The 27,724-nt window shown below is 39.5% G+C and overlaps 1 protein-coding gene across 1 annotated transcript in view; it reads right to left on the bottom strand.

Moving 5' to 3' along the window:
• LOC127410796 (protein phosphatase 1 regulatory subunit 37-like) overlaps positions 1-27,724 on the bottom strand; it is a 65,299-nt gene that overhangs the window by 26,473 nt on the left and 11,102 nt on the right. The window contains exons 3-10 of the mRNA XM_051646001.1: positions 27,344-27,389; positions 24,387-24,487; positions 23,777-23,896; positions 21,213-21,360; positions 16,677-16,832; positions 14,858-14,970; positions 6,985-7,126; positions 6,405-6,571 (exon numbers count right to left, since the gene is read on the bottom strand). Coding sequence (XP_051501961.1) covers positions 6,405-6,571; positions 6,985-7,126; positions 14,858-14,970; positions 16,677-16,832; positions 21,213-21,360; positions 23,777-23,896; positions 24,387-24,487; positions 27,344-27,389 — 993 coding nt within the window. The remainder of the gene's footprint in view (positions 1-6,404; positions 6,572-6,984; positions 7,127-14,857; positions 14,971-16,676; positions 16,833-21,212; positions 21,361-23,776; positions 23,897-24,386; positions 24,488-27,343; positions 27,390-27,724) is intronic.

Below are 27,724 nucleotides of genomic sequence, written 5' to 3'. Positions count from 1 at the left end.
ACTCCATAACCATTAATGACAAAGCAAAAAACTGATTTTTGATAACTTTGCAAATGTATTATAAAGAAAAAAATGAAATATCACACTGACATAAGTATCCAGACACTTTGCTATGACACTTGAAATGTAGCTCAGGTGCATCCCATTTCTCTGGATCATCTTTGAGATGTTTCTACACTTTGACTGGAGTCCACTTGTGGCAAATTCAATTGATTGGACATGATTTGGAAAGGCACACACCTGTCTATATAAGGTCTCACAGCTGAAAATGCATATCAGAGAAAAAACCAAACCATGAGGTCAAAGGAACTGCCTGCAGAGCTCAGAGACAGGATTGTGTTGAGGCACAGATCTGGGGAAGGCTCCAAAACATTTTCGGTTGCATTGAAGGTTCCCAAGAGCACAGCGGCCTCCATAATTCTAAACTGGAAGAAGTTTGGAACAACCAGGACTCTTCCTAGAGCTGGCCGCCTGGCCAAACTGAGCAATCGGGGGAAAAGGGACTTGGTAAGAGAGGTGACCAAGAACCCGATGGTTGAGCTCCAGAGATCATGTGTGGAGATGGGAGAAACTTGCAGAAGTACAACCATCACTGCAACACTCCACCAATCTGGGCTTTATGGCAGAGTGGCTAGATAGAAGCCTCTCCTCATTCCAAGACATATGAAAGCCTACTTGGAATTTGCAAAAAAGCACCTAAAGGACTCCAGACTGTAAGAAACAAGATTCTCTGGTCTGATGAAACAAAGATTGAACTGTTTGGCCTCAATTCCAAGCGTCATGTCTGGAGGAAACCAGGCACTGCTCATCACGTGCGCAATCCCATCCCAACAGTGAAACACAGTGGTGGTAGCATCATGCTGTGGCTGTGTTTTTCAGTGGCAGGGACTGGGGGACTGTTCAGGGTTGAAGGAAAGCTGAACGCAGCAAAATACAGAGATATCCTTAATGAAAACCTGGTGCAGAGCGCTCAGGACCTCAGACTGGGCTGAAGGTTCACCTTCCAACAGGACAATGATCCAAAGCACACAGCCAAGACAACGCAAGAGTGGCATAGGGAGAACTCTGTGAATGCCCTTGAGTGGCCCAGCCAGAGCCTGGACTTGAACCCAATCGAACATCTCTGGAGAGCCCAGAAAATGGCTGTCCACCGACAGTCCCCATCCAACCTGACAGAGCTTGAGAGGATCTGCAGAGAAGAATGGCATTAAATCCCCAAATCCAGGTGTGCAAAGCTTGTCGCATCATACCCAAAAAGACTTGAGGCTGTAATCGCTGCCAAAGGTGCTTCAACAAAGTACTGAGTTAAATGAATAGTTCCTGCCTCCTCCTCCACACGTGACCTTACCAACGGGCTTACGTCATCCCTCTCATGAGCACGCATCACAGAGATGTACAGAAGCGAACATTTGTAGTTAAAAAGTATAAGTATTGTTTTGTTTCTAAAAATAATCAATCGCTTGCATTCAGAAGAACTTTATTTGTGAACTGGAGTCATGTGGATTATTTTGATGCACCATAAATATGCATTTTGGGCTGTCAAAAAAATGGAGAACATTCACTTGCATTGTTTAAAGGAGGAGGCCTGAAATGAAATCCTAAAAATCTTAAATTCTGTTTTGATGAAGGAAGAAACTCAGATATATCTTGGATGGCCTGAGGGTGAGTAAATTATCAGCAAATTTTCATTTTTGGGTGAACTATTCCTTTAAGGGTCTGAATACTTATGTCAATGTGATATTTCAGTTTGTTCTTTTTAATAAATTTGCAAAGTTATCAAAGTTTTTTGCTTTGTCCTTATGGGATATGGAGTGTATTTTAGCATAAGGGTCTGAATACTTTATGAATGCACTGTGTGTGTGTATATATATATATATATATATATATATATATATATATATATATATATATATATTTAAGCAATATCATATATATATATATATATGATAGACAGGTGTTTGGGGCTCCCAAGAGTGACCCCTTGTGTCACTACATCGACACAACGTTGAGTGAGTGACAGATAGGGAACTGGAACCAGTATGGTTCAATTCCTTCCGATTCCCATCCCTCTTAAACAGACTGCATCCTTCACAGCCTCGTTATCGTTTGCATCAAATTCAATATTTCATCATCTCTAACTAAAGTCTATAGCATGCTAAGCAGATTAACTTCAACAACAAGATACTGGTGACAAGTTCTATTTTCTCTGTGACAGTGAAAGCAGATGCAGATAAACAGAGATTTCTGAGAACTGTGATATGCTAGCTTTGATGAGAATATGACACATGAAGACTGACTGCTTTGCTATCGACGGCTGTTGTTTTCATGCCCTAAAATAATGAGAAGTTGATAGGGGAAGATTCTGTGAAAGTATTACTAAAATATGGAAGATGTTGCTCACAAACTTTGTTTTTTTAATTAAACTATGATGCCACAAAGAACTTTAATCATATTTTTTGCAGTCAGCGAGTCTGGAAGAGTGTCAGAGAGGTAAAAGTACAAAAATAAGTCAAAGCTGTGGTGGAAAGGTAGTGCTTGCCACACATAAGAGCTGTGGTGCTCCCATGGGACACATTTTTTGGTTTTATGCCAAATAAATGGCATTAAGCCCTTAAACTTTTTTTTCAATAAAAATAAAATAATTAAATTAAAATAAATTAATACTCGCTTCCAGGCAAATACAGGTACTTTTTGTGCAGTGTGTCTACCAGCCAGTTTGTAAGGTGTCCTGTGAGCCCAGAAACATATTGCAAAATGCAGATGCGAGCACTTGGTCACCGCATTACCAATAAGCGGTCCAGTTGAACATATTTAACATGCAATACAATCTTACGTTGGCGGTAAGAAACCTTTGTACTCAAGGGGGCAAAAGTTTGTGCCCTAAAACTGGATGCTATTACTCAGCACGTAGCTAAATATATACTGCATTATGCTGTTATGAATTACGGTCTGATGCATTTCAGAATGCAACAACACACAAAATCGAGCTTGTGCTGCTAATTGTGTCAAAAGAAACACATTCTATTTTTTTCGTATGCTTTATTTCTCTCTAGTTCAAAAATTTCAAAAAGAAAAGAAGCATCCTAAATTGGTTTCCTAAACACAACAGTGGGAATGGTGTGTGTGTGTGGGTGGGTTTAGGTGGTTTACAAGGAAAAAAAATTAGGTTACAAACTGGTAATTACAAGGGTATTTTGCTATAAATGTGGTTTATGAGGACATTTCTAGTGTCCTCATAATTCAAATCGCTTAAAAAAACATTAAACACTGTTTTTTTTGAAAATGTAAAAATGCAGAACGTTTTTTGTGAGGGTTAGGTGATAGAATCTATAATTCTTACAGTATAAAAATCATTATGTCTATGGAGAGTCCTCATAATGATAGCTGCACCAACATGTGTGTGTGTATGTGCACATGTATGTGTGCTAAACCCATCATAAGCACCTCATCAGAGGTCCCATGAGCAGGAACCTGCTCTCTGTCTGCTCACTCACTCAACTCAAGCCATCAGAGAGTCAGACGCCATGACCGACCACAAACACTAACCAACTCTTAGTTCTACTTAGAGCCTTTCCCAAAAGACCACCTGCCCCTCCACAGCCCCACCTGCATCTTTAATGATGCTTTATGAGAGACATCACAGCAACCTGACTGCACCCTGCCCAAGCAAAAAGCAAGGGGAATAATTTGATTGCACTGTTGTAAATCTACAGTATGTTGAAGAACGAGACAGCTTTTAGCATTGCCTGGTTTGAAATTAATACCTGAGTGGCAAAGAAAAAAAAAATGTATAACCAGAAAAAGAAAACATGCAAAACCCTAACTCATAATTAACTTAAAATGAATATTCTGTCATAATTTACTTATTCTTATGTTGTTCCAAACCCATATGACTTTCTTTCGTCTTGGAACACAAAAGGAGATATTTGGCAGAATGACAGCCCCATTCACCATTCACTTTCATTGTATGGAAAAAAATACAATGAAACTGAATGGTGATTGAGACATAACATACTGTCTAACATCTCCTTTTGTGTTGCATGGGGAAAAGAAAATCATACAGGTTTGGAACGACATCAGGATGAGTAGATAATAACAGAATTTTCATTTTGGGTAAACTATCCCTTTAAGTGCCAGTTCTGTCTCAGACCTTTCTCCTAAAGTTCCTTAGGAAAATAGGCACAAATGAGACAATTCTTGACACACAATACAGCAAATTAAATTAATATAGATAGCATAGACCAGAAAATGTGGTCTTGGGACAACTTGATGAGAAATGTTTTAGTTCATAGTTGAGTTGATAGTTGAAATCTCTGACTTTTGATTACAGACTTTGATATCTTGGCAAATCTGAGCACATCTGAGATCTGTTGAGATCTCTTCTGAATCTCTAGAGAATAAACATGTAAAATTACTAGGATCTTTTCCTCATGAGAAAAAAAAAAAGCATATTTCATAAAAAATAGTCTCCATTTGCTCTCCATATAATCTCATTACCAGTGAAAATTGAGATATTAGATATGATTAGATCATGTTCATTTCTTTCCTATGTGTTGACTTCCCTTATAAAATGTATGAATTATTTGTATGTTAAAGGAATAGTTCAAAATGAATATTCTCTCATCATTTACTCATCCTAATGCTATCCCAGATGTGTATGACTTTCTTTCTTCTACTGAACACAAACTAACATTTTTAGAAGAATATCTCAGCTCTGTAGGCCATCACAATGCAAGTGAATGGGTACCAACATTTTGAAGCTCCAAAAAGCACATAAAGGCTACATAAAAGTAATCAATAGACTCCAGTGATTAAATCCATATCTTCAGAAGCGATATGATAAGTGTGGGTGAGAAACAGATCAATATTTAAATCTTTTTTACTATCAAACTCCACTTTCAAATTCTTCTTCTTTTGTTTTTGCTGATTCACATTCTTTGTGAATATCACCATCTACTGGGCAGGGAGGAGAATTTATAGGAAAAAAAGACTCAAATAATAATCTGTTTCTCACCAACACCTATGATATCACTATATGACACCCTTTACTTAAAGAAATAACTCATGTTCTCTGAATACTGTACTTCATAAGGCTCACACAATGAATATTTTAGGTCAGTAATCCATTAATAATTAACGCCAAATAGGCCAGTGATGATATAGATTTGGGCTTCAACAGACATGCAAAATAAAATGTTGTAAACAAAGACCCATGGACCTACATTCCCTCCCTGCCACCTTCCTCACATTTAAATATGCGCATGTAAAATTGTGCCGCACACACACTTATTCACATGCACTTTTCTTTTGAAGAATGACATTTTCGCTTTTCTCAGGCCCAGGGAATTTCACGAAACTGAATCAGAACACTTGATCTGACCACCCGCTGATTTCTGATGGAAAGATTTGCTTTTTAATACAATCGTCCCACGTTGTGCCTGGCCCAGACAAATCCCAGCAGTGTATCTTCTTGTACTGCCACACTGAAATGTCTCATTCTCCATTGGTTAAATACCATCCTGCTATAATCTATCATGGTGGAAATGTTAATAATGTCGTCCTCTGTTTCAGCTGAGCTTATATATGACACATTTATACACTTTTAAGACAGATGGCATGTTTTTAGCCATTTATCGATGAAAATATATTTTGAGGTGTAACTGTTTGACGGGGCGACATCATCCAAAAAAAAAAAAAAAAAAAAAGACTGATAAGAAAAATACAACAAGTTCAGTTTCAAGCAGGAGGAGCTTTAAAATCTGTTTAAAAGAGAACATTCTGTCCCATCAAGACTTTAATTAATGCTTTAATATGCAAATAAGAAAGAGGAGATAAAATCATGACAAACAGATGGCAACTTTTTTTCTCTCTTCTAGCAATGGCATGTTTTTAAATTGTGGTATAATTTTTTCAGGGCTTTTACGATGAGTGAAGCAGCACCTCTGATACACCAGCAACAATTTGTAGATCTTTGCGTGTATTCAGATGGTAAATCTCCTCTTTGAATATGAGCTTGGGGCAAAGATCTCATTTTAACTTTGGAAACAAGAAATTTTCTTCATAATGATTGTGATTGTAAAACTGACAATTCGTCCCAAAGTTGGAGAAATGTACGAAATTATCTTTTCTAAGTCTAATTATCATCTGTATCCTGAATCACCATTCTGCCGCGCCAAGGCAAAATGCAGTGACTACACATTATTTTGTCAAAACTGAGTTATGACCAAAATCAGGTCTCTTAGACTATGACTGACACTGCATCATCCACAGAATCAACACTAAAACCAAGTAACTTTGGAGCCAATTTTGCTCAATTTCAGTGTTGGTGTAGTCACTGTGTTTTGCCTTTGTGGGACAGTATCAACCACATAATCTGGATTAAGTAAATACTGCTGAAATCTGACCTTCTCCTCTTTGACATTCTGGTCCAGGTCCAGCCTGATAAGTGAATGGTTGATCTTCAGGGCCAGTGATAGAGCCATGAGCCCTCCAGCTAGCACCTGGTTGTGCCGTACGTCCAGACGTTGGATCTGTAGATTTTCAGCAAGGATCTCTGCCAAAGTCACAGCACCTGGCATGATGAGTAAAAGCACAACCTTACAGGGAGTGTTCACCCAAATATTAAAATTCTGTCATGTACTCACCCATATGTCATTCCAAACAGATATGACTGAAGGAAGACTATAAAAGATGATATTAGCTTGACTGTTAGGTTCAGTCACCATTCACTTTCTAAATATATTTTTCCATACAATGAAAGTAAATGGTGACTGAGGCAAAAATTTGCCCGTTTGTGCTCCACAGAAAAGTCATTCAACATGGGTTTGGAACTATATGAAGGGGAGTAAATGATGACAACATTTTCATTTCATTGTTGAACTCTCTTTAATTATAAAGTGAAACAGAGATGCACCAGAAAGAAAAAGAAAAAATAGAATCAGAGGAAGTGCCAACGAGGTAGAAAAGCAATATTCAGAACCGTACCCTCACATGTAATTCCTGTGGAAGCTAGGCCAAGTTGCAATAAAGAGCGATTGATCATTAGGGACTCCTTTAACATGTGAATTCCTCTGTTCTCAAGGTTGTTGTTGCCAAGGTTTAACGTTTCGAGCGTTTTTAAGCAGGGCTGAAAAAAGGAAAAGAAAAACAGGATGTTTAAGAAAATGTTCACTGTTGAGCATGTTTTTAGAATTCAAAAGTGTCCTTTTTTCTGTGCATTTGAATCCAATTATGGATGGTGAATTTGTGTCACTTTGAGAGCTTTAAGAGTCACGCGTGCAGCCATGTCAGTAGATTGACTCTCAAGAGCATATTAGCCACATCATTTATGAAGCACGATTAGCAGCCATATAAAGCAGGAGATAGCAGAGCACATGAGGGAAAAGCCATGTTGCATAACAGAACGTAAACCATGCCAGTTCGCTACAATCATTATTCTCACTTAGTCTCCTGCTTAGAGACTAAGAAAGCAAGCCCAAATATCAAGTTAATTTGGGTCACTGTTACAACTCTCAAGTAAACACCCACATAGACAAACATATACATACTTTATATACAAACTTAACTGACAAGCACTGTCAAAGATTCAGAGAACGTAACAAATAATAATAATAATAATAATTAAAGCTTATATTAACTTCAAAGTAACAAAAAACAATAAATAATACAGTTAAATAAATCAACTTAATGATATAATCATATTAGAGTATAAACATATTAATAATATCAACTTCAAGGAACAAAAGTCATATATATATATATATATATATATATATATATATATATATATATTATTTTTATTTATTATTTTTTTTTTACATTTTAGAATAATAGTAAAGTCGTCAAAACTATGGAATAACATAAATGGAACTTTCGGAATTATGTTATGTATATGTGTTATATTTAGCATCTTCAAAGTAGTCACCCTTTGCCTAGAATTTGCAGACATGTACTCTTGACATTTTCTCAACCAAATTCTTGAGGTATCACCCTGGGATGCTTTTAAACAGTATTGAAGGAGTTCCCATCTATGTTGGGCACTTATTGGCTACTTTTCTTTATTATTTGGTCCAAGTCATCAATTTCAAAAACGTTTTTTTTATTTTATTTTTTTTATTTTAGTTTTATAATGAAATAAATGAATATGGTGGCACAAATATATTTTTGTCTACAAAACTAATTTCAAACATTTAAACATTCGCCTTCAGATCAAAATATTTTTAAGATCATGAGAAACATTTCAGTCAAGTGTTTCAAAACTTTTGACTAGTAGTGTATATATATATATATATATATATATATATATATATATATATATATATATATATATATATATATATATAACTTTAGGGATAGTTAACCCAAAAATGAAAATTCTCTCATCATTTACTCACCCTCATAACACAGTGGTTAAAACCATATCTTCTGAAACGATATGATAGGTGTGAGTGAGTCCTTTTTTTTACGGTAAATCTGCATTTTCACTTTCCCTCCCTCATTCTGGTTTTTCACATTTTACATTCAGACACCTAATGGTTGGGGCTGATCAAAGGTGGAGATTTATAGTCTGTTTCTCACCCACACCTATCATATAATTTCAGAAGATATGGATATAACCACTGGGATGATACGGATTACTTTTATGCTGCCTTTATGCCTTTTTTGGACCTTCTGAGTGATGGTGACCATTCACTTGCATTGCATGGACCTACAGAGCTGAAATACTCTTCTAAAAATCTTTTTAGACATTTGTGTTCTGCAGAAGAAAGAAAGTCATACACATCTGGGAATACATGAGGGTGAGTAAATGATGAGAGATTTTTTTATTTTGGGGTGAACTATTCCTTTAATAACATAATTACATTACAGAATAAATACACTAACATTATCAACTTTAAAGAAACAAAAGCCATAAATAAATAAATACGGTGACTATAGAGTATTAACATACAAATACCAACTTAAATAGAACAAAAGCCATTAATAAACAAACACACAAATACATAAATAAATGAACACAATACAATAATGATATAAAAGTTTAAACATACTAACAGTATCAAATTCAAAGTAACAAAAGCCAAAAGCCACTAAACAAACAAATGAATAATCAACTTAATAATATAAATCGAGTAAAAACATATTAATAATATAAACTTCAAAAGGAACAAAATACATACATAAAAAACACAAATAAATAAACTTAATATAATTGCACTGCACATACTTATAAACATACTTATATTATCAACTTTAAAGAAACAAATCCATAACTAAATAAATAAATACATAAACAAATAAACGCAATGAAATAATGATATAAAAGTATAAATATACTAACAGTATCAACTTCATCATTTTTATTTGTATAGCGCTTTTCACAACACACATCATTTCAAAGCAGCTTTAGAGAAAATCATGCATAAAAAAAAAAAATGAACTGTAATATCTATAAAGTCATTGTGTAAGGGAACAAAAACAATAAATAAATAAACAAATGTAAAAGAGTTTGTATTTTTAGGGCAAGTGGAGGTGTCAGGAGGCAGCGGAAACAGTCAACATGAGTATTTTATTACTCTTCAGCATTGTTCACAAAACTCAAACAAAAGGGCACTCAGTGGCCAAGTAATCACACACAAACGAGTCAATAGTTCTTGTCGCACATACAGGAACAGTCTCTCTCTTGTCTCTTTCTTTCTTCTGACTAATGTGCTTTGTCAGCCTTTCAAGTCTCACTCCACCATCACAATAACGAGAGACAGGTATTAATGATAATGACAGCCCAGGTGACGAGGCTTACCGCTCTCCCTCTCCCGCAGACAGACACACGACCACACCCCCATCCCCACATACCCCCACCGCCCGACTCAGGCCGGGGCAACATCCGGCCTGCCAACTCCCCCCCCCCATTTCTGGAGATAAATTCAGCCACAGCCACCTCGAATCCTCGTGAATCACCTCAAATTTAAATGGCTGAAGTGCCAGATACCAACAGGTGATCCGCGCGTTTGTATCTTTCATGCGGTGGAGCCACTGGAGTGGGGACGCCCCACTTGATCACAAGACACTCCTTCTCGATGGTACTGTACTTTGTCTCCCTTAATACCTCCTGCGAAAGCACCACCCCCAGCCCCCTGTCGGATGCATCCATCTGCGAAATAAAGGGATGAGAAGAAGTTAGGAGCATGTAAAAGTGGCCCCCCACAAAGCACAGACTTTATTTTTAGGAAAGCCTGTTGACACGACCCTGTCCACGGGACCGGATCGGTGGCCCCCTTTCTAGTAAAATCAGTCAACGGGCTGGTGACATCAGAGTAACAAGGCACAAAACTTCGGTAATAGCCAGCCAGCCCAAGAAACTGTCTTACATACTTTGGTCTTGGGCCTTGGGCAGGCTGCAATCACTGCGGTTTTGTTAACCTAGGGTCACACCTGCCAGTGACCCAAGTGGAACGCCAGATACCAAACTTCCACCCGCCCAATTGTGCACTTCTTCGGGTTGGCCGTGAGTCCCGCCCATCACAGCGACCTCAGGACAGCTCTCAGATGTTGCATGTGCTGCCGCCAGTCATTACTATAAATAATAATATAATCTAAATTCGTGGTGGCATATACTGTATGTGGTCTGAGAATTTTGTCCATGAGACGCTGAAACGTGGCCAGGGACCCACTCAACCCGAATGGAAGAGTCACAAATTGGTGTAAGCTGAACGGTGTGGAAAATTCTGCCAATAATCCTTTGTTAAGTCCAGTGTCGAATAAAATTGAGCCGCGCCCAACCGATCGAGCAACTCATCAATCCGAGGCATTGGGTATGCATAAAATTTGGACACCGCGTTCACTTTGTGATAGTCTACACAGAACCAGACCGCTCTTAGGTACCAGAACCACTGGGCTGGCCCAATTGCTGTGCAACTCTTCTATTATGCCCTTCTTGAGCATTGCTTCTAATTCTTCCTGAACAACCCTTTTCTTGTGTTCAGGAAGGCGATAGGGGCAGCTACAAACCACCACTCCTGGGGTGGTCTCAATATGGTGTTCTATGAGGCGGGAGAGGCGACAACACGCCCGCGAATTCCGCTAGCATCTTGGCCACATCTGTGAGCTATGATGGTGAGAGGTGGTCTCCACAAGGGAATGAATTTGAATTTGCCCGCTCCGGAACTACCATCACCAAGGCCACAGGGACCGCCTCCCTCCATGATTTTAGGTGGTTGAGGTGGTAAATTTGACGTGACCCGCCCCTGTCCATTCGCCTAACCTCATAATCAAGATCTTCGACTCTCCATGTGACCTCAAAGGGCCCTTGCCACTTGGCGAGTAATTTAGAGCTTGAGGTGGGCAGTAATACAAGCACTTTATCTCCCCATGTGAATTCCCGTAGTCGAGTGCCCGTCATACAGTCGGCTTTGACATTCCTGAGCTTGGAGCAAATTCTCCTGCGTTAATTGACCCAAAGTGTGGAGTTTTGCTCTAAGATCAAGAACGAACTGAATTTCATTTTTACTGTATGAAGGTCCCTCCTCCCAAGCTTCCCACATCATGTCGAGCACGCCGCGCTGCCGATGCCTATACAGCAGCTCGAATGGGGAAAACCCTGTGGAGGCTTGTGGGACCTCTCTCACTGCAAATAACAGGGGTTCGAGCTGCTTATCCCAATTTCTAGCGTCCTCGTGTACAAACTTACGAATCATATTTTTTAAGGTTTTATTAAATCGTTCCACCAACCCATCTGTTTATGGGTGGTAAACACTGGTGCGAATCGATTTAATACCTAACAATTCGTACAGTTCGTGTAGTGTTTGTGACATAAATGTAGTGCCTTGATCAGTGAGGATTTCTTTTGGAATCTCCACTCGGGAGATTTTCTGAAGAGTGCCTCCGCAACACTACATGATGAGATGTTGCGCAGGGGCGCTGCTTCTGGATATCGCGTTGCATAGTCTACCAGAACTAATACAAAGCGATGCCCTTGTGCGGTCTGTTCTAATGGCCGATGAGGTCCATGTCAGTTCTTTCGAAGGGGACATCAATTAGCGGGCACAATGACGCTTTTGGGGTGGCCGGTGGATTCACCAACTGACATTCACGGCACGCCGCACACCACGTGCGAACGTCCCTGTGAATGCCCGGCCAAAAAATAAACGGGCCATTATTCGGTTAAGCGTTTTCTCGTGACTTAAATGGCCAGCTACTGAATTATGGTGAGCCACCTGGAAGAGGGTTTCCCGGCGGCTCTTTGGTACTAATAATTGGGTTGTATTTTCTTTTGTTTGAGTGTCCTGCATCACTCAATACAACCATTCTTTAATAACTGAAAAATATGGGTATGTGAGTGTGATGTCAGGCTGGAGCTGTTGACCATCAATAACTCTCACTTGGTCAAATGCATGTTTGAGGGATTTTCACGTGACTGCTCTAGAGGGAAATCCCCCTCAGGGAAACCCCTGAGGACAGGAATTCCCTCTCTTCCATCATCTTGATGTGGAGCAGACATAGACGGCCCTGGCACTGCCTCCCCAGCCATAGCATTACATGTCACACACCGATAAAACATTTTACAACACCATTCCACACATATTTCCCTTAATAAATTCCTAAACTCAGGCCAATTCGTTCCCAAAATCAGTGGATGGGTGAGGCGGGAATAAACCGCAGCCTCTACTCTATGCTTTTCCCCCCTAAATAGTATCTCAATGGTAACCACCGGATACCTGTGAATATCCCCGTGTACACACCGCACACTCATCCGTTTATTCATACATAATGCTCCTCCTTGCATCAAGCGTTGGTGGATAGAGGTATAGGTACAACCCGAATCCACCAAAGCTTGATATGTATCCCCTTTTAAACTCACCGGTATCCGATACCTCCCTGCCCAATTGGGGGCAGCCTGCGGAGCATCGGGGATCCAGATCAGCGTCCCCACCTCCCTCACTGGACACCAATCCTGGCAGTGCCCGGCTTCCCCGCAGCTCACACAGAATGGCCCAGGCTTCCCTACCATGCCCATGGGGGCAGTCTCAACAACCTGGGGGGGAGAGCGGAGGGAGACAGGGGAAGGGTGAGACACAGACAAGGTGAAGGGTTTGGGGTTTTAGGGTTTGGGCAGGAGGAGCCGGAACAGGATGGAAACGGTGTGTGTGTGTGTGTGTGTCTGTGTGTGTGTGGGGGGGGGGGGGCAGGAGAGAAAGAGAGAGAAGGGAGAGAAGAAAGAGCCTCTGGTTCGCTGCCTCCTGGAAATGCCGCCATGTAGTCTTTCGCCAGCTGGATGGCCTCTTCTAGCGACGCCGGGCAGTGGCACTGGACCCACTCGGTCATCCCCCGAGGGAGTTGAGAGATGAACTGCTCCAGTGTCACCAGGTCGATGATATCCACAGCACCATGGGTTCCCTCAGCCAGCAGCCATCATTGTCTTTTTAAAACAATCAATCACTGTTACAACGATATGGTTAACATGCTTAATATTGTGATTTAAGTGAAGTAGTATAATTCAAAAAGCAGAAATGCTTGACTCAAAAATGTGGATGACATGGTGATTTAATTATGTTCTTCTGACATCAGAGAGTTCTGTGTCTGCCCAAAGAACCCATTTATTTACTCTCGCTCTCTTCTTCTGCATTTAAAGACACCCCAGGAAAAAAAAAAAGAAAGGTTAATAACATCCCTTCCTGTGTCATATTTGACACGACCAGCCATTGGACTAATTATATTCATTATGGACGCATGGATGTCTACTTATCCTTCTTAGTGACAGACCACATGAAAAAGCCCTCTAAACACATATCTATTATTTAATCAAACTGTTCCCATTTGGCACAGGCAAAATGGAATGAGCAGGCTTTATTTTTGGCCTGGATGAATTCTCTGTGAACACGCCAAAGGCCGAGAGTAGAGAAAGCATGCCTTTAATTTGCAGCTTTTGATTAGAAACGCCATTCAGATGACAGAAAGGTACAGTTTATTCTGACAATCAGAGCTGCTGAAGAGGAATAGATATTATTAAGGATTAGAGATGAGCTTTCCAGTGAAGATGAGACAAGCTATTTCCTTTTGTTCTCATCTCTTTTCTCTCAGTGTGTCAAACTCTGCTGTAGACCCTCCCGCCAAAAAAAAAAGAAGAAAAAAACTCCAGTAGCTGTCGTGTTGATGGGTTGGGTGCTTCCTCTCCCAAGCCAAGCAGGGGCCACATGCAGTGTCACTGTTCATCTTTAATCAAAGCAACACTCAGATAAAATAGGAATGAATAAATAACTGATAATCATAGTAACTTACAGAGTGAAAATCATTGTGTTCACTGGAATGTGCAACCCACAGTTTTTGGTAAAAGAAAATGCACTGTTAGAGGCAATTGTGGAAATTATTAAGTATATAGCTGAGGCATCATCTTCCAGATGTGTTATTGACTTTTTTTAAAGAATAGTTTACCTAAAAATACAATTCTGCCATCATTTACTCTCATATCATTCCAAACCAGTATGATCTTCTTCTTTTTCCACAGAACCCAAAACTGGTGAAATTCTGAAGAATATCCTTGGTACTCTTTTCCATGTAATGAAAGGGAATGTGGACTAGGGCTGACAAACTCCAAAATGACAAAAAGGAACCATAAAATTACCATAAAAGTGGTTCATTGGATTGTATTTGTTATATTCCAAGTCTTTTGAAGTTATACTGTATGGCAGACCAAATTTAAGTTGTTGTTTAGTGATAATCTTTCCTTCCCCCTTTTGGGTGAACTATTCATTAGGTGAACTTGTTCATTTTTATTTATTTTTTCATCACAACTCTTGAAGTGCTGCTGTAATTATTATTATTACTATATATCTCTATTATCTTGCCTGAGAGGACATCTCACCAGAACATTATGTAGATGGATCATGCCATGATGAGTGATGTGATTGTTACTCAGTATCAGCATTCTCAAACCAGCCTTTTGGATGCTCAGTGCATCACAAATCTCCTCCAAACCTGTGGAACAAAAAGAGATGACTTCACAAAAGCAAATTGTGTATCTTAACCACAAAAACATCATTCAGCCGTGGTATTCGCTGACTACAGTTGAAGTCAGAAGTTTACATACACCTTAGCCAAATACATTTAAACTCAGTTTTTCTAGCCAAATACATTTAAACTCAGTTTTTCACAGTTCCTGACATTTAATTGTAGAAAACATTCCCTGTCTTAGGTCAGTTAGGATCACTACTTTACTTTAAGAATGAATTAAAGAGAATTATTTCTTTCAACTTTTATTTCTTTCATTACATTCCCAGTGGGTCAGAAGTTTTCATACACTTTGTTAGTATTTGGTAGCATTGCCTTTAAATGGTTTAACTTCGGTCAAATATTTTGGGTAGCCTTCCACAAGCTTCTCACAATAAGTTGCTGGAATTTTGGCCCATTCCTCCAGACAGAACTGGTGTAATTGAGTCAGGTTTGAAGGCCTCTTTGCTTGCACACGCTTTTTCAGGTCTGCCCACAAATTTTCTATCGGATTGAGGTCAGGTCTTTGTGATGGCCTCTCCAATACCTTGAGTTTTCTGTCCTAAAGCCAGTTTGCCACAACTTTGGAGGTATGCTTGGGGTCATTGTCCATTTGGAAGACCCATTTGCGACCGAGCTTTAACTTCCTGGCTGATGTCTTGAGATGTTGCTTCAATATATCCACATAATTTTCCTTCCTCATGATGCCATCTATTTTGTGAAATGCACCAGTCCCTCCTGCAGCAAAGCACCCCCACAACATGATGCTGCCACCCCCATGCTTCATGGTTGGGATGGTGTTCTTCGGCTTGCAAGCCTCACCCTTTTTCCTCCAAACATAATGATGGTCATTATAGCCAAACAGTTCAATTTTTGTTTCATCAGACCAGAGAACATTTTTCCAAAAAGTACGATCTTTGTCCCCATGTGCTCTTGCAAACTGTAGTCTGTCTTTTTTATGCTGGTTTTGGAGCAGCTTCTTCCTTGCTGAGCAGCCTTTCATGTTATCTCGATAAAGGACATGTTTTACTGTGGATATAGATACTTGTCTACCTGTTTCCTCCAGAATTTTCACAAGGTCCTTTACTGTTGTTCTGTGATTGATTTGCACTTTTCGCACCAAACTATGTTCATGTCTAGGAGACAGAATGCGTCTCCTTCCTAAGTGGTATGATGGCTGCGTGGTCCCATGGTGTGTATGTGGTACCTTCAGGCATTTGGAAATTGCTCCCAAGGATGAACCAGACTTGTGGAGGTCCACATTTTTTTTTCTGAGGTCTTTCTTTTGATTTTCCCATGATGTCAAGCAAAGAGGCACTGATTTTGAAGGTAGGCCTTAAAATACATCCACAGGTACACCTCCAGTTGACTCCAATTAGCCAATTAGCCTATCAGAAGCTATTTGGCTAATTGCCTAAAGGCTTGACATCATTTTCTGTAATTTTCCAAGCTGCTTAAAGGCACAGTTAACTTAGTGTATGTAAACTTCTGACCCACTGGAATTGTGATATCATCTATTAAAAGTGAAACAATCTGTCTGTAAACAATTGTTGGAAAAATTACTCATGTCATGCACAAAGTAGATGTCCTAAACGACTTGCAAAACTATAGTTTGCTAATATCAAATTGTAATTACTTCAACCTAAATATATGTAAATTTCTGACTTCAACTGTACCCTTAGATTGACTGGTACCTGTGTCAGATATGGTATTGTTGCTTAGGTCCAAGGACCTAAGAGTGCTGTTGTATTTGAGGAGGTCACCGAGTTGCATGGAATCCTGGTAGCCATTAAGGTTGTTATCAGAGATGTAAAGCTCCTGTAAAGCAGCATTCCTTTTCAGAGCACCAACTATAGGGCAAGAATTTAGAAAAATCTTTAATACGCATGCTGTTTTGTCCTTGTACAAGATATTTGTGCCAAATAACCTGGCCATAGTTATACAAGAAAAGATGCCATGTAATATAATCTGAAGAAAAAAAGGCAGAAGAAAACAAGGAAGGCTAAACATAAGGGTTTTCTATGAATGCCTCCTGAAGTTCTTCCAATTCACAACAAAGGCTTATTGAAAACTGTGAGGTTTTGGAGGACTAACTTATTTACATCACTGTGATTATTATAGTCATCATTATAATCGTCAACATCATTATGTGTCCATTTTAGGGCCAGAGAAGCTTTCATGGGCTTTTTGTCTGTGGCCTCACAGAGCTGTCTGTCCAAATCAATGTGGCAGATTTGATCAGACCCTGTCGGTTGCATGTGGAATGCCAACATTGTCATCATTCACAGTAGGAACCAAATAGGGGGATCGTTGAATTGATCAGAGGGACTCCACTGTGCGAGCCAGCGAGTCCCGCAATCAGGGCCCCACTGATCGATAGCAATGATCAGAAGCGTGGCATCCCGCTGGGAAGAATGAAGGGGGTGGCCGAGTGGCCCCAAAATATCAAATGGATCAACATGCAGCTTAAATTCACAGAGGCATGAAGACAGAGGATGTGCCACTCCACTCCTCTGTCTCATTTCAGGTCATTTCGCTTGGGCTTTGTTAATGGCATATGTCTACAGCATCTCTCTCGTTTTTTTTCTTCATCTCTCTCTCTCTCTCTCTCTCTCTTCCAGTTATTTACAGATGCAGGTGTCTTAGACATTAGTCAGATGAAACAACAGTGGCTGCATTCACTCTATTGAGGTATTCCTCAATAACAAATTATATTGTATTAGAAATGCACCAATACATATTTGTGTGCAGAAACAATATTTGATTATTTATAACAACATCTGTCGATACCGATAGTTATTTTATGCTACCTTGTTTTAAACCACTAATAATTATTTGCACAACTTTTAAATAAATGTTAATAATAACTTTATTCTTTATGTCTCTATGTTTTTTAAAAAAAAAAATTCAGTTACTGGTCTCAGTTATAAACAAAACACTGAAACAACACATTATTAACATTCTAAACTAAATTCTGAATTCTCTTGTAGGCTCACATTTTTTCAATGTTCTGAACTCACATTTACTGAATTCTGAATGATGAAGCTTGTCCCTTTTTATATGAAGCAGCCTCCACTTTAGCTTTAACACACTCATCATATTTCTTGCTGTATCATGCTTTATGGTGAGTAATCAATTTAGTTGTTAAAATTAGTGTTAAAAGTTTTAAAGCTTGTTCCATCTCATGAAAAGTTTACAAATTGCAACTCTGTTTTAATTGTCATCCAATTCAAAGTAATTCTACAGAAGAGACACTTTCCTTTACACACAGCAGGAGTTGTAGGCTAATTGTGTCACATTTTGCACCCTCTTTTGGTTGAAATAATCTGCCCTGATCATTGGCTGTTTTTAAACAAAAGACAGATGCCTAAAGTTTGGCCAGTACATTGGTGCATCTCACAATCGAGTTATTCATAAAAAAAGTACTTAATTGCATCACATTGTCATTTTATGGACAGTAACTGAGTAGTTGATGCACAACATGTGCAGGTACTTTCTTTTAAGCAACATCAATATTTTTTGTTTACAATTTACATCAGTGTATAAGGATAAGTGTATATCTGTGTTGTGTGACAACCTTATTTGTAAAAGTACAAATATTTCATGTAATCTCTGAATTAATATGAGGTCATAAAATAATGTCTAATAATTTTAAAATAATTATCAAAATGCTGTTTTCATTTGGAGTATAGTACATACATTCTCCAAAGGTAATTAATGTTTATACCCAACTATACTTGTGCTTTATTTTTCCAGAACTGTAAAGCAATGCTTGACACACAAGTATTGTTCTATGTCAAAGTAGTATTTTTTTGTGATGAATAAGTGTTTGAGTCCCCAACATAAACCCGTTTGGTTGTTGTACCACTTGAAGAGTTGACAGCATTGCTGATTATAATTATAACAATACATTTTTTTTTTGTATCACGCCGCTTGCTTGTAGTATAGACACAGTGTCACATGCATTGTATAGGCCTCCTCAACTAGAGGTTTTCAAACGTATTTGTCAGTAAATGTAATAAATAGAAAAATAATGTGTGTTACTTATTGGAATAAGCATATCAGGTATTACGATACACACTTTACTTGTTACTTCCAAACAGTAATCTGATAGCATAACGCATGTACACGTTACACGTTACCCCAATACCGGTACTACACACGAGGGCTCAATTGTGCTAAAACTATTCAACCGAGTATTATTCAACTCTGAAACGAAACGTATTAGGGCCATAGATACCACAGACATTGAGGTGAACATGCTCCCCCAAATTCAATCAACGTTTTTCAGTGACTGATTTTTAAACTTTTGTATCTTGAAGTATTTCATCCCTCCCTATCATGAATAATTGGTTACATCCATGAAACCTTAAATGTTTTTTAATTGAGTCTTCTTTGCAGGTTTTGTAAAAGTCATGGCTACAGCCTTTAACTCTGCAGTGCTGTGGGAGAGACTTGGTCTCACAGTGAGCTGGCTGAAGTGCCCTGAACGGATCAGTGCAGCAATGTGTAAAGTGACAGGCAGAAGGTTAGGACATCTAATCCAAGCCCAGTCTGGCTGTTAGGTTCACTGGGCCAAAATCTGCCACTCCTTCCCTTGTCCTGCATCATCTGTTCCTGATTGCCCGGGCTGCTAATGGAGAACGCCTATTTCAAACACATACTGTCTGTACTTCAAAATTGGCTTTTTTTTTTTTTTTTTTTCTTTTACTCCCAATTTGGAATGCCCAATTCCCAATGTGCTTTTTAAGTCCTCGTGGTCGCGTAGTGATTCGCCTCAGTCCGGGTGGTGGAGGACGAATCCCAGATGCCTCCTCGTCTTAGATCGTCAACCCGCGCATTTTATCACATGGCTTGTTGAGCGCGCTGCCACGGAGACATAGCGCGTGTGGAGGCTTCACGCCATCCACCGCGGCAACCAAGCTCAACTCAACACATGCCCCACTGAGAACGAATCACATTATAGCGATCACGAGGAGGTTACCCCATGTGACTCTACCCTCCCTAGCAACCGGGCCAATTTGGTTGCTTAGGAGACCTGGCTGGAGTCACTCAGCACGCCCTGAAATTTGAACTAGCGAACTCCAGGGGTGGTAGCCAGCGTCTTTACCACTGAGCTACCCAGGCCCCCCCAAAATTGGCATATTGCAGTACTCACATAAGAGCAAGTGAAAGAACTCGTAGACTGATATTAGCACTTTCTGCATTGTTAAAAAAAAAGTTAAATCTTTGTGAAAATAAGGCGTGATTTTTGAAGATAACATGCCCTTTGGAACAGTATGTGGTGCTGTCATGATACAGTCTTTACAGGTTTCCAAACTCCGCCTGCAGTACAAGTACTTATGCAGTGGCAAATTTTGCACAGAACTAGCTAGACTAACACCAAACCAAATGTCACAACAAAAACATTTGACCCTCCTTAAAGAGGGATATTAGATCTAAATTAGCACATATCTCATGTGGTTGCAGTATTCCAAACAATTTATACATTTGATCAAACAACAGAGGAATAGTTTACCTTCATGTCATTCGATAACTGTATAAAGTTTATTTTATTTTTGTGGAACACAAGAGGAGAGATTTCAAGGAATGTATTGGTTGCTCTTTTTTATACAATTAGAATCAACATGGGGAGCTTTCCAGCTTAAAAATGACACAAATCCACCATTAAAGTTTATTAAAAGTGATCCATATTACTCATGCACTACATTCCAAGTCTTCTGAAGTCACACGATAGCTTTGGGTGAGAAATAGGCTGAAATTTTGTAGACAAATCACTTTTAAAGTCGGATGTTTTAATGAATCCTTTTCACAAAACCAGTATTAATTGTTAGCTCACAAATCTGACATTGCTACTTTAATAATAAACTATTAATCTACTTTTCACTGAATAACAACTTAAATTTACAGAGAGACCAGTGTATTCTTCTAAATTTCACCTTTTGTATTCCACAGAAGAAAGAAAAACAACTTTTCTAGTTTAACATGTTAAGCAAAGTGAGGATGAGTAAATGATGACAGAATTTTCATTTTTGCATAAACTATTTCTTCAACTTTCTTGGTAACAAATAAGAAGTAAAGCCAAGTATGGTAATGCAGTTGATCCCATTTCCCACAATGCATCTGCTAAGGATCATTAGCATATCACAGCACAGGTTCATATTCTCTAGCTGTGAGCACCCAAAATTTCTTTATGCACCTCAAGTGTGCATATTGTGTGCTGGGCATACCAAGTGTGAAGAGAGGTTTGCCACTCAGGCAGGTGTTTTCAAGGTGTAGCACTGTCAGCCTACTGGTGAGAAGGGCTTTTGACAAGGCCTGCGCGGCGTAGTCCACCATGGGCATGTTGCAAGCATCCAGTCTCCACAGGCATCCACTCTGAAGAGACCAGACAGCAAGCCATGAGAGAGAGAGAGAGAGAGAGAGAGAGAGAGAGAGAGAGAGAGAGAGAGAGAGAGAGAGGCCTTTTTCTGCCCTTGCTGCGGACTGGCCTCTCTATCGCATCCCCTCTCATCAAAAACCACCCTGTCTAAAGAAACGGAAACATCAAAACTGGAAAACAATTCTGACGGGAGGTTCCCAAAAATCTGCGGGCCATTCCTGAGTTTCATTCTTTAGTCCACCACTTCAAAAAAGTCCAGATTTTCTTTTCCTTTTCCTTTCTTGGGAGATTTCGATTGATCTCATATATACTGCCTGAGAGCATGCCTTTGGCTTTGCTATTGAAGTTATTGTCACCATGAGGTGATGCTGTCTTTCATCTAAATGAACATACATTGTCCAGAGTTTTATGAGGCCTGTAATTATAGCCATTAAAATCAAAGTGTGAATATAGTGTTATTTAGTATTGTGGACATTTTCATCTTTGATGCATGATAATTCATTGCTTCCAAATGCAGTCTGAATACCAAAACAGTAGTACATGGAACTAATAGAAAGTTATACACTGCAAAATATCATTTTCTTTATCAGCTTTTTTTTATGAGTATCTTTAAAGTATCCTTTAAAAAGATGAATTTGCTTTAAAACCAAAGTTTTACAAGATTGAAAAAATTTAAAATATAAGACTTTTCGCTTTGTAAATCTATAAAAGATTTACGCTGCTAAATACGATGAAAACGAGTCTTTACAGGCTGTGGAAAGGATCTATTTATGGAAAAAAAAAAGATGCAATGAAAGTGAATTGCACCCAATTCTGGATCTGCGTGCCATGAACAGGGCCTTACACAGGCTTCCGTTCAAGATGTTGACGCAGAAGCGCATCCTGGCATCAGTATGACATCAGGATTGGTTTGCGGCCGTCGACCTGAAGGACGCGTACTTTAACATATCAATCCTTCCTTGACACAGACCCTTTCTTCAGTTTGCCTTTGAGGGATGAGCATACCAGTACAAGGTCCTCCCTTTCGGACTGTCCCTGTCTCCTCGCATCTTTACCAAAGTAAAGAGGCTGCCCTGGCCCCGCTAAGGGAGAAGGGCATTCACTTCCTCAATTATCTCGACGACTGGCTGATCCTAGCTATTTCGCAAGATCTATTGTGTGTGCACAGGGACCTTGTGCTTCAGCACCTCGACCGACTGGGGCTTCAGGTCAGCTGGGAAAAGATCAAGCTCTCCCCAGCGCAGAGCATCTCTTTTCTCGGTATGGAGTTGGACACTGTCACCATGATGGCACGCCTTCAGGTGGAAGGTAGCGCTGCCATTAAAACAATTTCAGAGGCTCCTGGGGCATATGGCATCCTCGGCGGTGGTACTCCCCCTCGGGTTGATGCATATGAGACCGCTCCAGCACTGGCTACAGACTCGAGTCCCGAGGTGGGCATGGTGCCACGTCACCCAGTGTGTGACTATCACGCCACGGTGCCGCCATACTTTCAGCCCTTGGTCAGATCTGGCATTTCTATGGGCAGGGGTTCCCTTAGAGCAGGACTCGAGGTGCGTCGTGGTCACGACGGATGCCTCAAATTTGGGCTAAGGCGCTGTGTGCAATGGGCAGGCAGTATCGGGGCTCTGGACAGGGCCCCGCCTGCAATGGCACATCAACTGCCTAAAGTTGCTGGCAGTATCGCTGGCCCTGCGGAGGCTTCGGCCACTGATTCATGGCAAGCACGTGTTGGTCTGGACAGACAACACAGCGACCGTGTCATACATAAACCGCCAGGTCACGTCGCATGTCGCAACTCGCCCGCCACCTCCTCCTTTGGAGTCAGCAGACATTGAAGTCTCTCGGTGGTGCATGCCATCTCCTTTTATACCCGTATGTCTGGGGCGGAGAATGGCATGCAAATTCCACTTGCCAATTTTCATTGGCCTTTTCTGAATAAAGCAAAGGTGAATGGGACTCTCAAGAGCGAACCCCTAGTGTCACTACATCGACACAACGTCTTGTTCCCTCCATCAGGGAACAGAGGTTACATCAGTAACCAAGACATTTTCAGTTTATTGACGTCAGTTTATTTACGTCAGTGTTTTCGAAAGTCTCCGTTTTCGGTGGAAGTGTGGATAAGAGGCATAAATGTTGCAAAATCTATGTGTTTTCAAACCAAAATTAGTTTTATTAGGATTAGTGTGGACGTGGCCAGAGACTGAACATTCTGCCTTACATCTCCTTATGTGTTACATTGAAGAAGAAAAGTCATATTGGTTTGAAACAACATAAGAATGAGTAAATGATGGCACAATTCTGGCTGAACTAGGCCCTTAAAAAAATTACATTATTCTAACTGAATTACATATGCCACAACCTTTTGGGCAGCAGGATTATGTGTGCAATGTGAAAATATTCAGACTCTACCTGTCTGAGAAGGTGTGAAAGTGACAGCCAACCTGAGAACCCCATGCCTGAGTTTGAGGACACATCAAGGTGTGTAGCAGATTCATAGTACAAAAACATATCCAGCAAAGATGATGCTCCCTTGTGATGAAAAAAATGTATATTAACAAAAAATAGAACCTTGACATTTAAACAATGCCATAATGAAGACTTTTTGGTCATATAACATATTGTTATCTTAAAAGTGAAGTGCATAATTGTAAATCTCTTAAGTAAGCCATTTGTAGGTTGATTCCCCAAAAAGTGTAACACTATCTGTGGCACTATCAAAACTCTTTTTGTTTGAGAATCCCAACCAGCCCAACATAGCAACACTGGCTCAACCAATGGTGTGAGTTTGGGGTGAGACTCTATTTTTGCCTGACCAGTGACAGATGGGCTAGGTTTTTGAAACCTTTTTGAAAACAGCCATTATTTTTGAAATTTTGCTTGATACCCTTTGTGACGTACAGCACTTACACACTTCACCTTTGTGTATACATACAATGACACTATAGGCCTATATAGCTTTAATAATGTATACAGAGTTTTGAATTTCAGATTTAAATGTTCTTCACACACTTACACTTACATTTTCCTCGAGCTCAGCACCCTGCAGACTGATAAAATCAAATTGCACTGATTTCAGGATCTCTTCAAGTGACTCACAGGAGCAATAATCTAACTGTTCACCTGGAAAAGCAATCAAAATGGAGATACCACTCTTTACACTTTGGGCCCCCCATAGTCGACTGAGTGTCAAAGTAACTTTGCAGTGATAAACATCGCAAGCACTGGATAAACACCGAAACTTACACCTCACAACAAAATCTCAGCCCCTTAATAGTAAGACATATTAGACATTAACGCACATAACACATCCCATCCCTTCCCTTCAGTGAAGGAGATAATCAAAGAGCTAGTGATTATGCAGGAACAGATGACTTTTAAACAAAGCCCTGAGAAATACTTTGATGGCCACAGCAGTCCTTCTATATTAGACACGCATCGCAAAGGCCCCCTTCCCATCATAAGCCCTTATCTTCCTGGTTTGGGAGAAGCCAGTTCGCTCTGAGCTGCATGTTTGGGAGATAATAATGAATTCATCATTAGCATAATCATTTGTAATTTTTTTTAAAAAAATTTTAATTTTTTTTTTTTTTTTTTACAATAATCACTTAACTATACCATAGGAAGGGGGATCAAAATTCCCATTTTTCTAATCCCCTCTGCCACGTGCAGATAATAACACTGAGACTTGGAGTTAGATGTCATCAGTGCGTGACAGGGCGCGGGAAGCCAGAACATGCTGACCCGTGCTTCAATCTCGCTTTTACTGGTATCAATAACCGCTGTTTCAGTCATCAAAGGGACAGCAGTTTAATCCCAAACTAAAGCCCTTCAGCATCGGGATGTACATTTCAATTAACAGGCTCGTCAAAGTTCTGATCTTATCAAAGTGTGGTAGCTCTAAAAAGTACTGTTGTGGCTGGCACACACTTCAGGGATAACTGAAACAGGCTACTGTCTTTCTAGATATCCAAGGGAATTCAAAATACACTTAAAATCTGTTTAAAACACACAAAATAAATCCATAAATCTGTTGAGGCTGTCAGAATAACAGTAGTCAACCATATACAGTATACTATTTTGTAGTACATTATATTTCTAATGTTTATTCTGAAATTATTCTAAAAGTTTTACGTTACATTTAATTGTAGCATGCATGTTGCTTTGCATTTCCCTGTGGCTTAAATTATAAAAGAGCATTACACGGGCTATGTCAAGGTCATGGATTCAATTCCCAGGGAACACACATAATGATAAATATACCCCAGTGTAAATAGCATCTGCCACACAGTGCAGCTATTTGCACCCCAGTAGTCTGATGGAACCACAGAAATATATGACAAACTAAACATTAGGTGTCGCTGCAGTGGAGTGGGGTGTAAAGACGGTGTGTGAATGTGTACTGTTGTCCTAGCAACCGCGGTTTGAATCCGCGTTTTGTCCCACTATTTTTCCCATCCGATTTCCTGTTTCCCATCTTAATATTTCCTTTAATTCTACTTAGAATAATAGATAAAAATGAATATAAATGTTGATTTTATCACAGTGATTTGATCACAGTGAATGTCGAGGAGTGCAGAGAAGGGTTTGATACGGAGGCGGGGTCTGTCGATCACACTCATTACCACGGCTCGTGTAGATTACAACACTGTATTACTAATGTTGTAGTAACCAGGTTTTTTGGCAGAAACCATAGTTAATGCAATTAACCATGATGTAAGTACAGTAATATGGTAGTAATATAGTTACCATGGTTAATTTTGTGGTTACTGTAAAATAAAAAAAAATTAAAAACACATGGTGAAACTATGGTTACTGTAGTAAAACCAAGGTTTTTCTGAGTTAAGGTTAAGGTTAGGTTTAGGGGTAGAGGTTAATGTAGTGTGTCTGTGGGACTCTAAATAAACACAATAAACACACTGCAGTTGTGCCCATACTGCATGTTTGTATTTAAATATGGTGCAAAGGTGCAAATAGCATCTGCCTAAAATATATACCTTGAATGCAAAGTTTTTAAAAAAAAAAAAACATCTAACTAATGCATACATTTTTATAAATAAATTCCATTGATTTTTTTTTTATTATCATAATTTTGTTTTATTTTCTCCCCAATTTGGAATGCCCAATTCCCAATGCACTCTAAGTCCTCATGGTGGTATAGTGACTTGCCTCAATCTGGGTGGCAGAGGACGAATCTCAGTTGCCTCTGCATCTGAGACTGTCAATCCGCACATTTTATCATGTGGCTTGTTGAGTGCATTACCGCGGAGACATAGTGCGGAGTGCACAGTGTAGAGGCTTCATGCTATTCTCCACGGCATCCACGCACAACTCACCACACGCCCCACCGAGAGCGAAAACCACATTATAGTGACCACGAGGAGGTTACCCCATGTGACTCTACCCAACCTAGAAACTGGGCCAATTTGGTTGTTTAGGAGATTTGGCTGGAGTCACTCAGCATGCCCTGGATTCGAACTCAAGACTCCAGGGGTGGTAATCAGCGTCTTTACTCACTGAGCTACCCAGGCCCCTGGTAATTCCATTGATTCTTATAAAAACAGAAACATTTCCACATGCAAGTACTGCATATAAAGTCCAGTTTTTACAAGTTTTCCAACTGAAGAAAACATAAATAAAACATTGCTAAAATGCATGATTGAACCTTCTATTATGTTGTCACGTCTGGTGAGCGTCTCCTCCCAGATACTGTATGTGTCTATGAATTTGAAAGTTCAGACCTAAATTTCATGTAGGGGGATGGGACAGCTTTTCTGTTTGTTTAAGGATTCATGGTAGCACATTTACAGCAGGTCAGACTGGTGATGCCAAAAACATGCTGATAGAAAGATGAATAATGCTGGAATACTATGACAGATGGAGATATGAATGTCTCACATAAATTGAAAATAAATAAATAAATAAATCAACAATGCACAAGTCCAAAAATGGTAATAAAAAGAGAATGAATGCACCTACCTGACAGGTCAAGATACCTGGCTCTGTCAGAAACACAAGTAATTTGCTGCATGAAAGAGAGAGAGAGAGAGAGAGAGAGAGAGAGAGAGAGAGAGAGAGAGAGAGAGAGAGAGAGAGGTATAAAACAAGATCAAAGTAAACAAAGGTAAATAAAGGAGTCAATTCCATTAGGTCACATTTACACAGAAACCATGAAGTATGAGTTTCACTCATGTTTATGACTTATGATACAGATCTTTAAGACTCTTCTTTATCTTGAAGAGTGTATTACCTTATACTAACTTTTTTTTTTTTTTCTAAACAGAGTGATACATTGTTCAAAAGGACATATAAGTGTCATCAAAATCAAACATATTAAATAAACATAAATAGACATATGGC

This window comes from Myxocyprinus asiaticus, chromosome 20, assembly GCF_019703515.2.
Source record: "Myxocyprinus asiaticus isolate MX2 ecotype Aquarium Trade chromosome 20, UBuf_Myxa_2, whole genome shotgun sequence".
Lineage (NCBI taxonomy): Eukaryota > Metazoa > Chordata > Actinopteri > Cypriniformes > Catostomidae > Myxocyprinus > Myxocyprinus asiaticus.
This window is presented reverse-complemented; position numbering and strand designations above follow the sequence as displayed.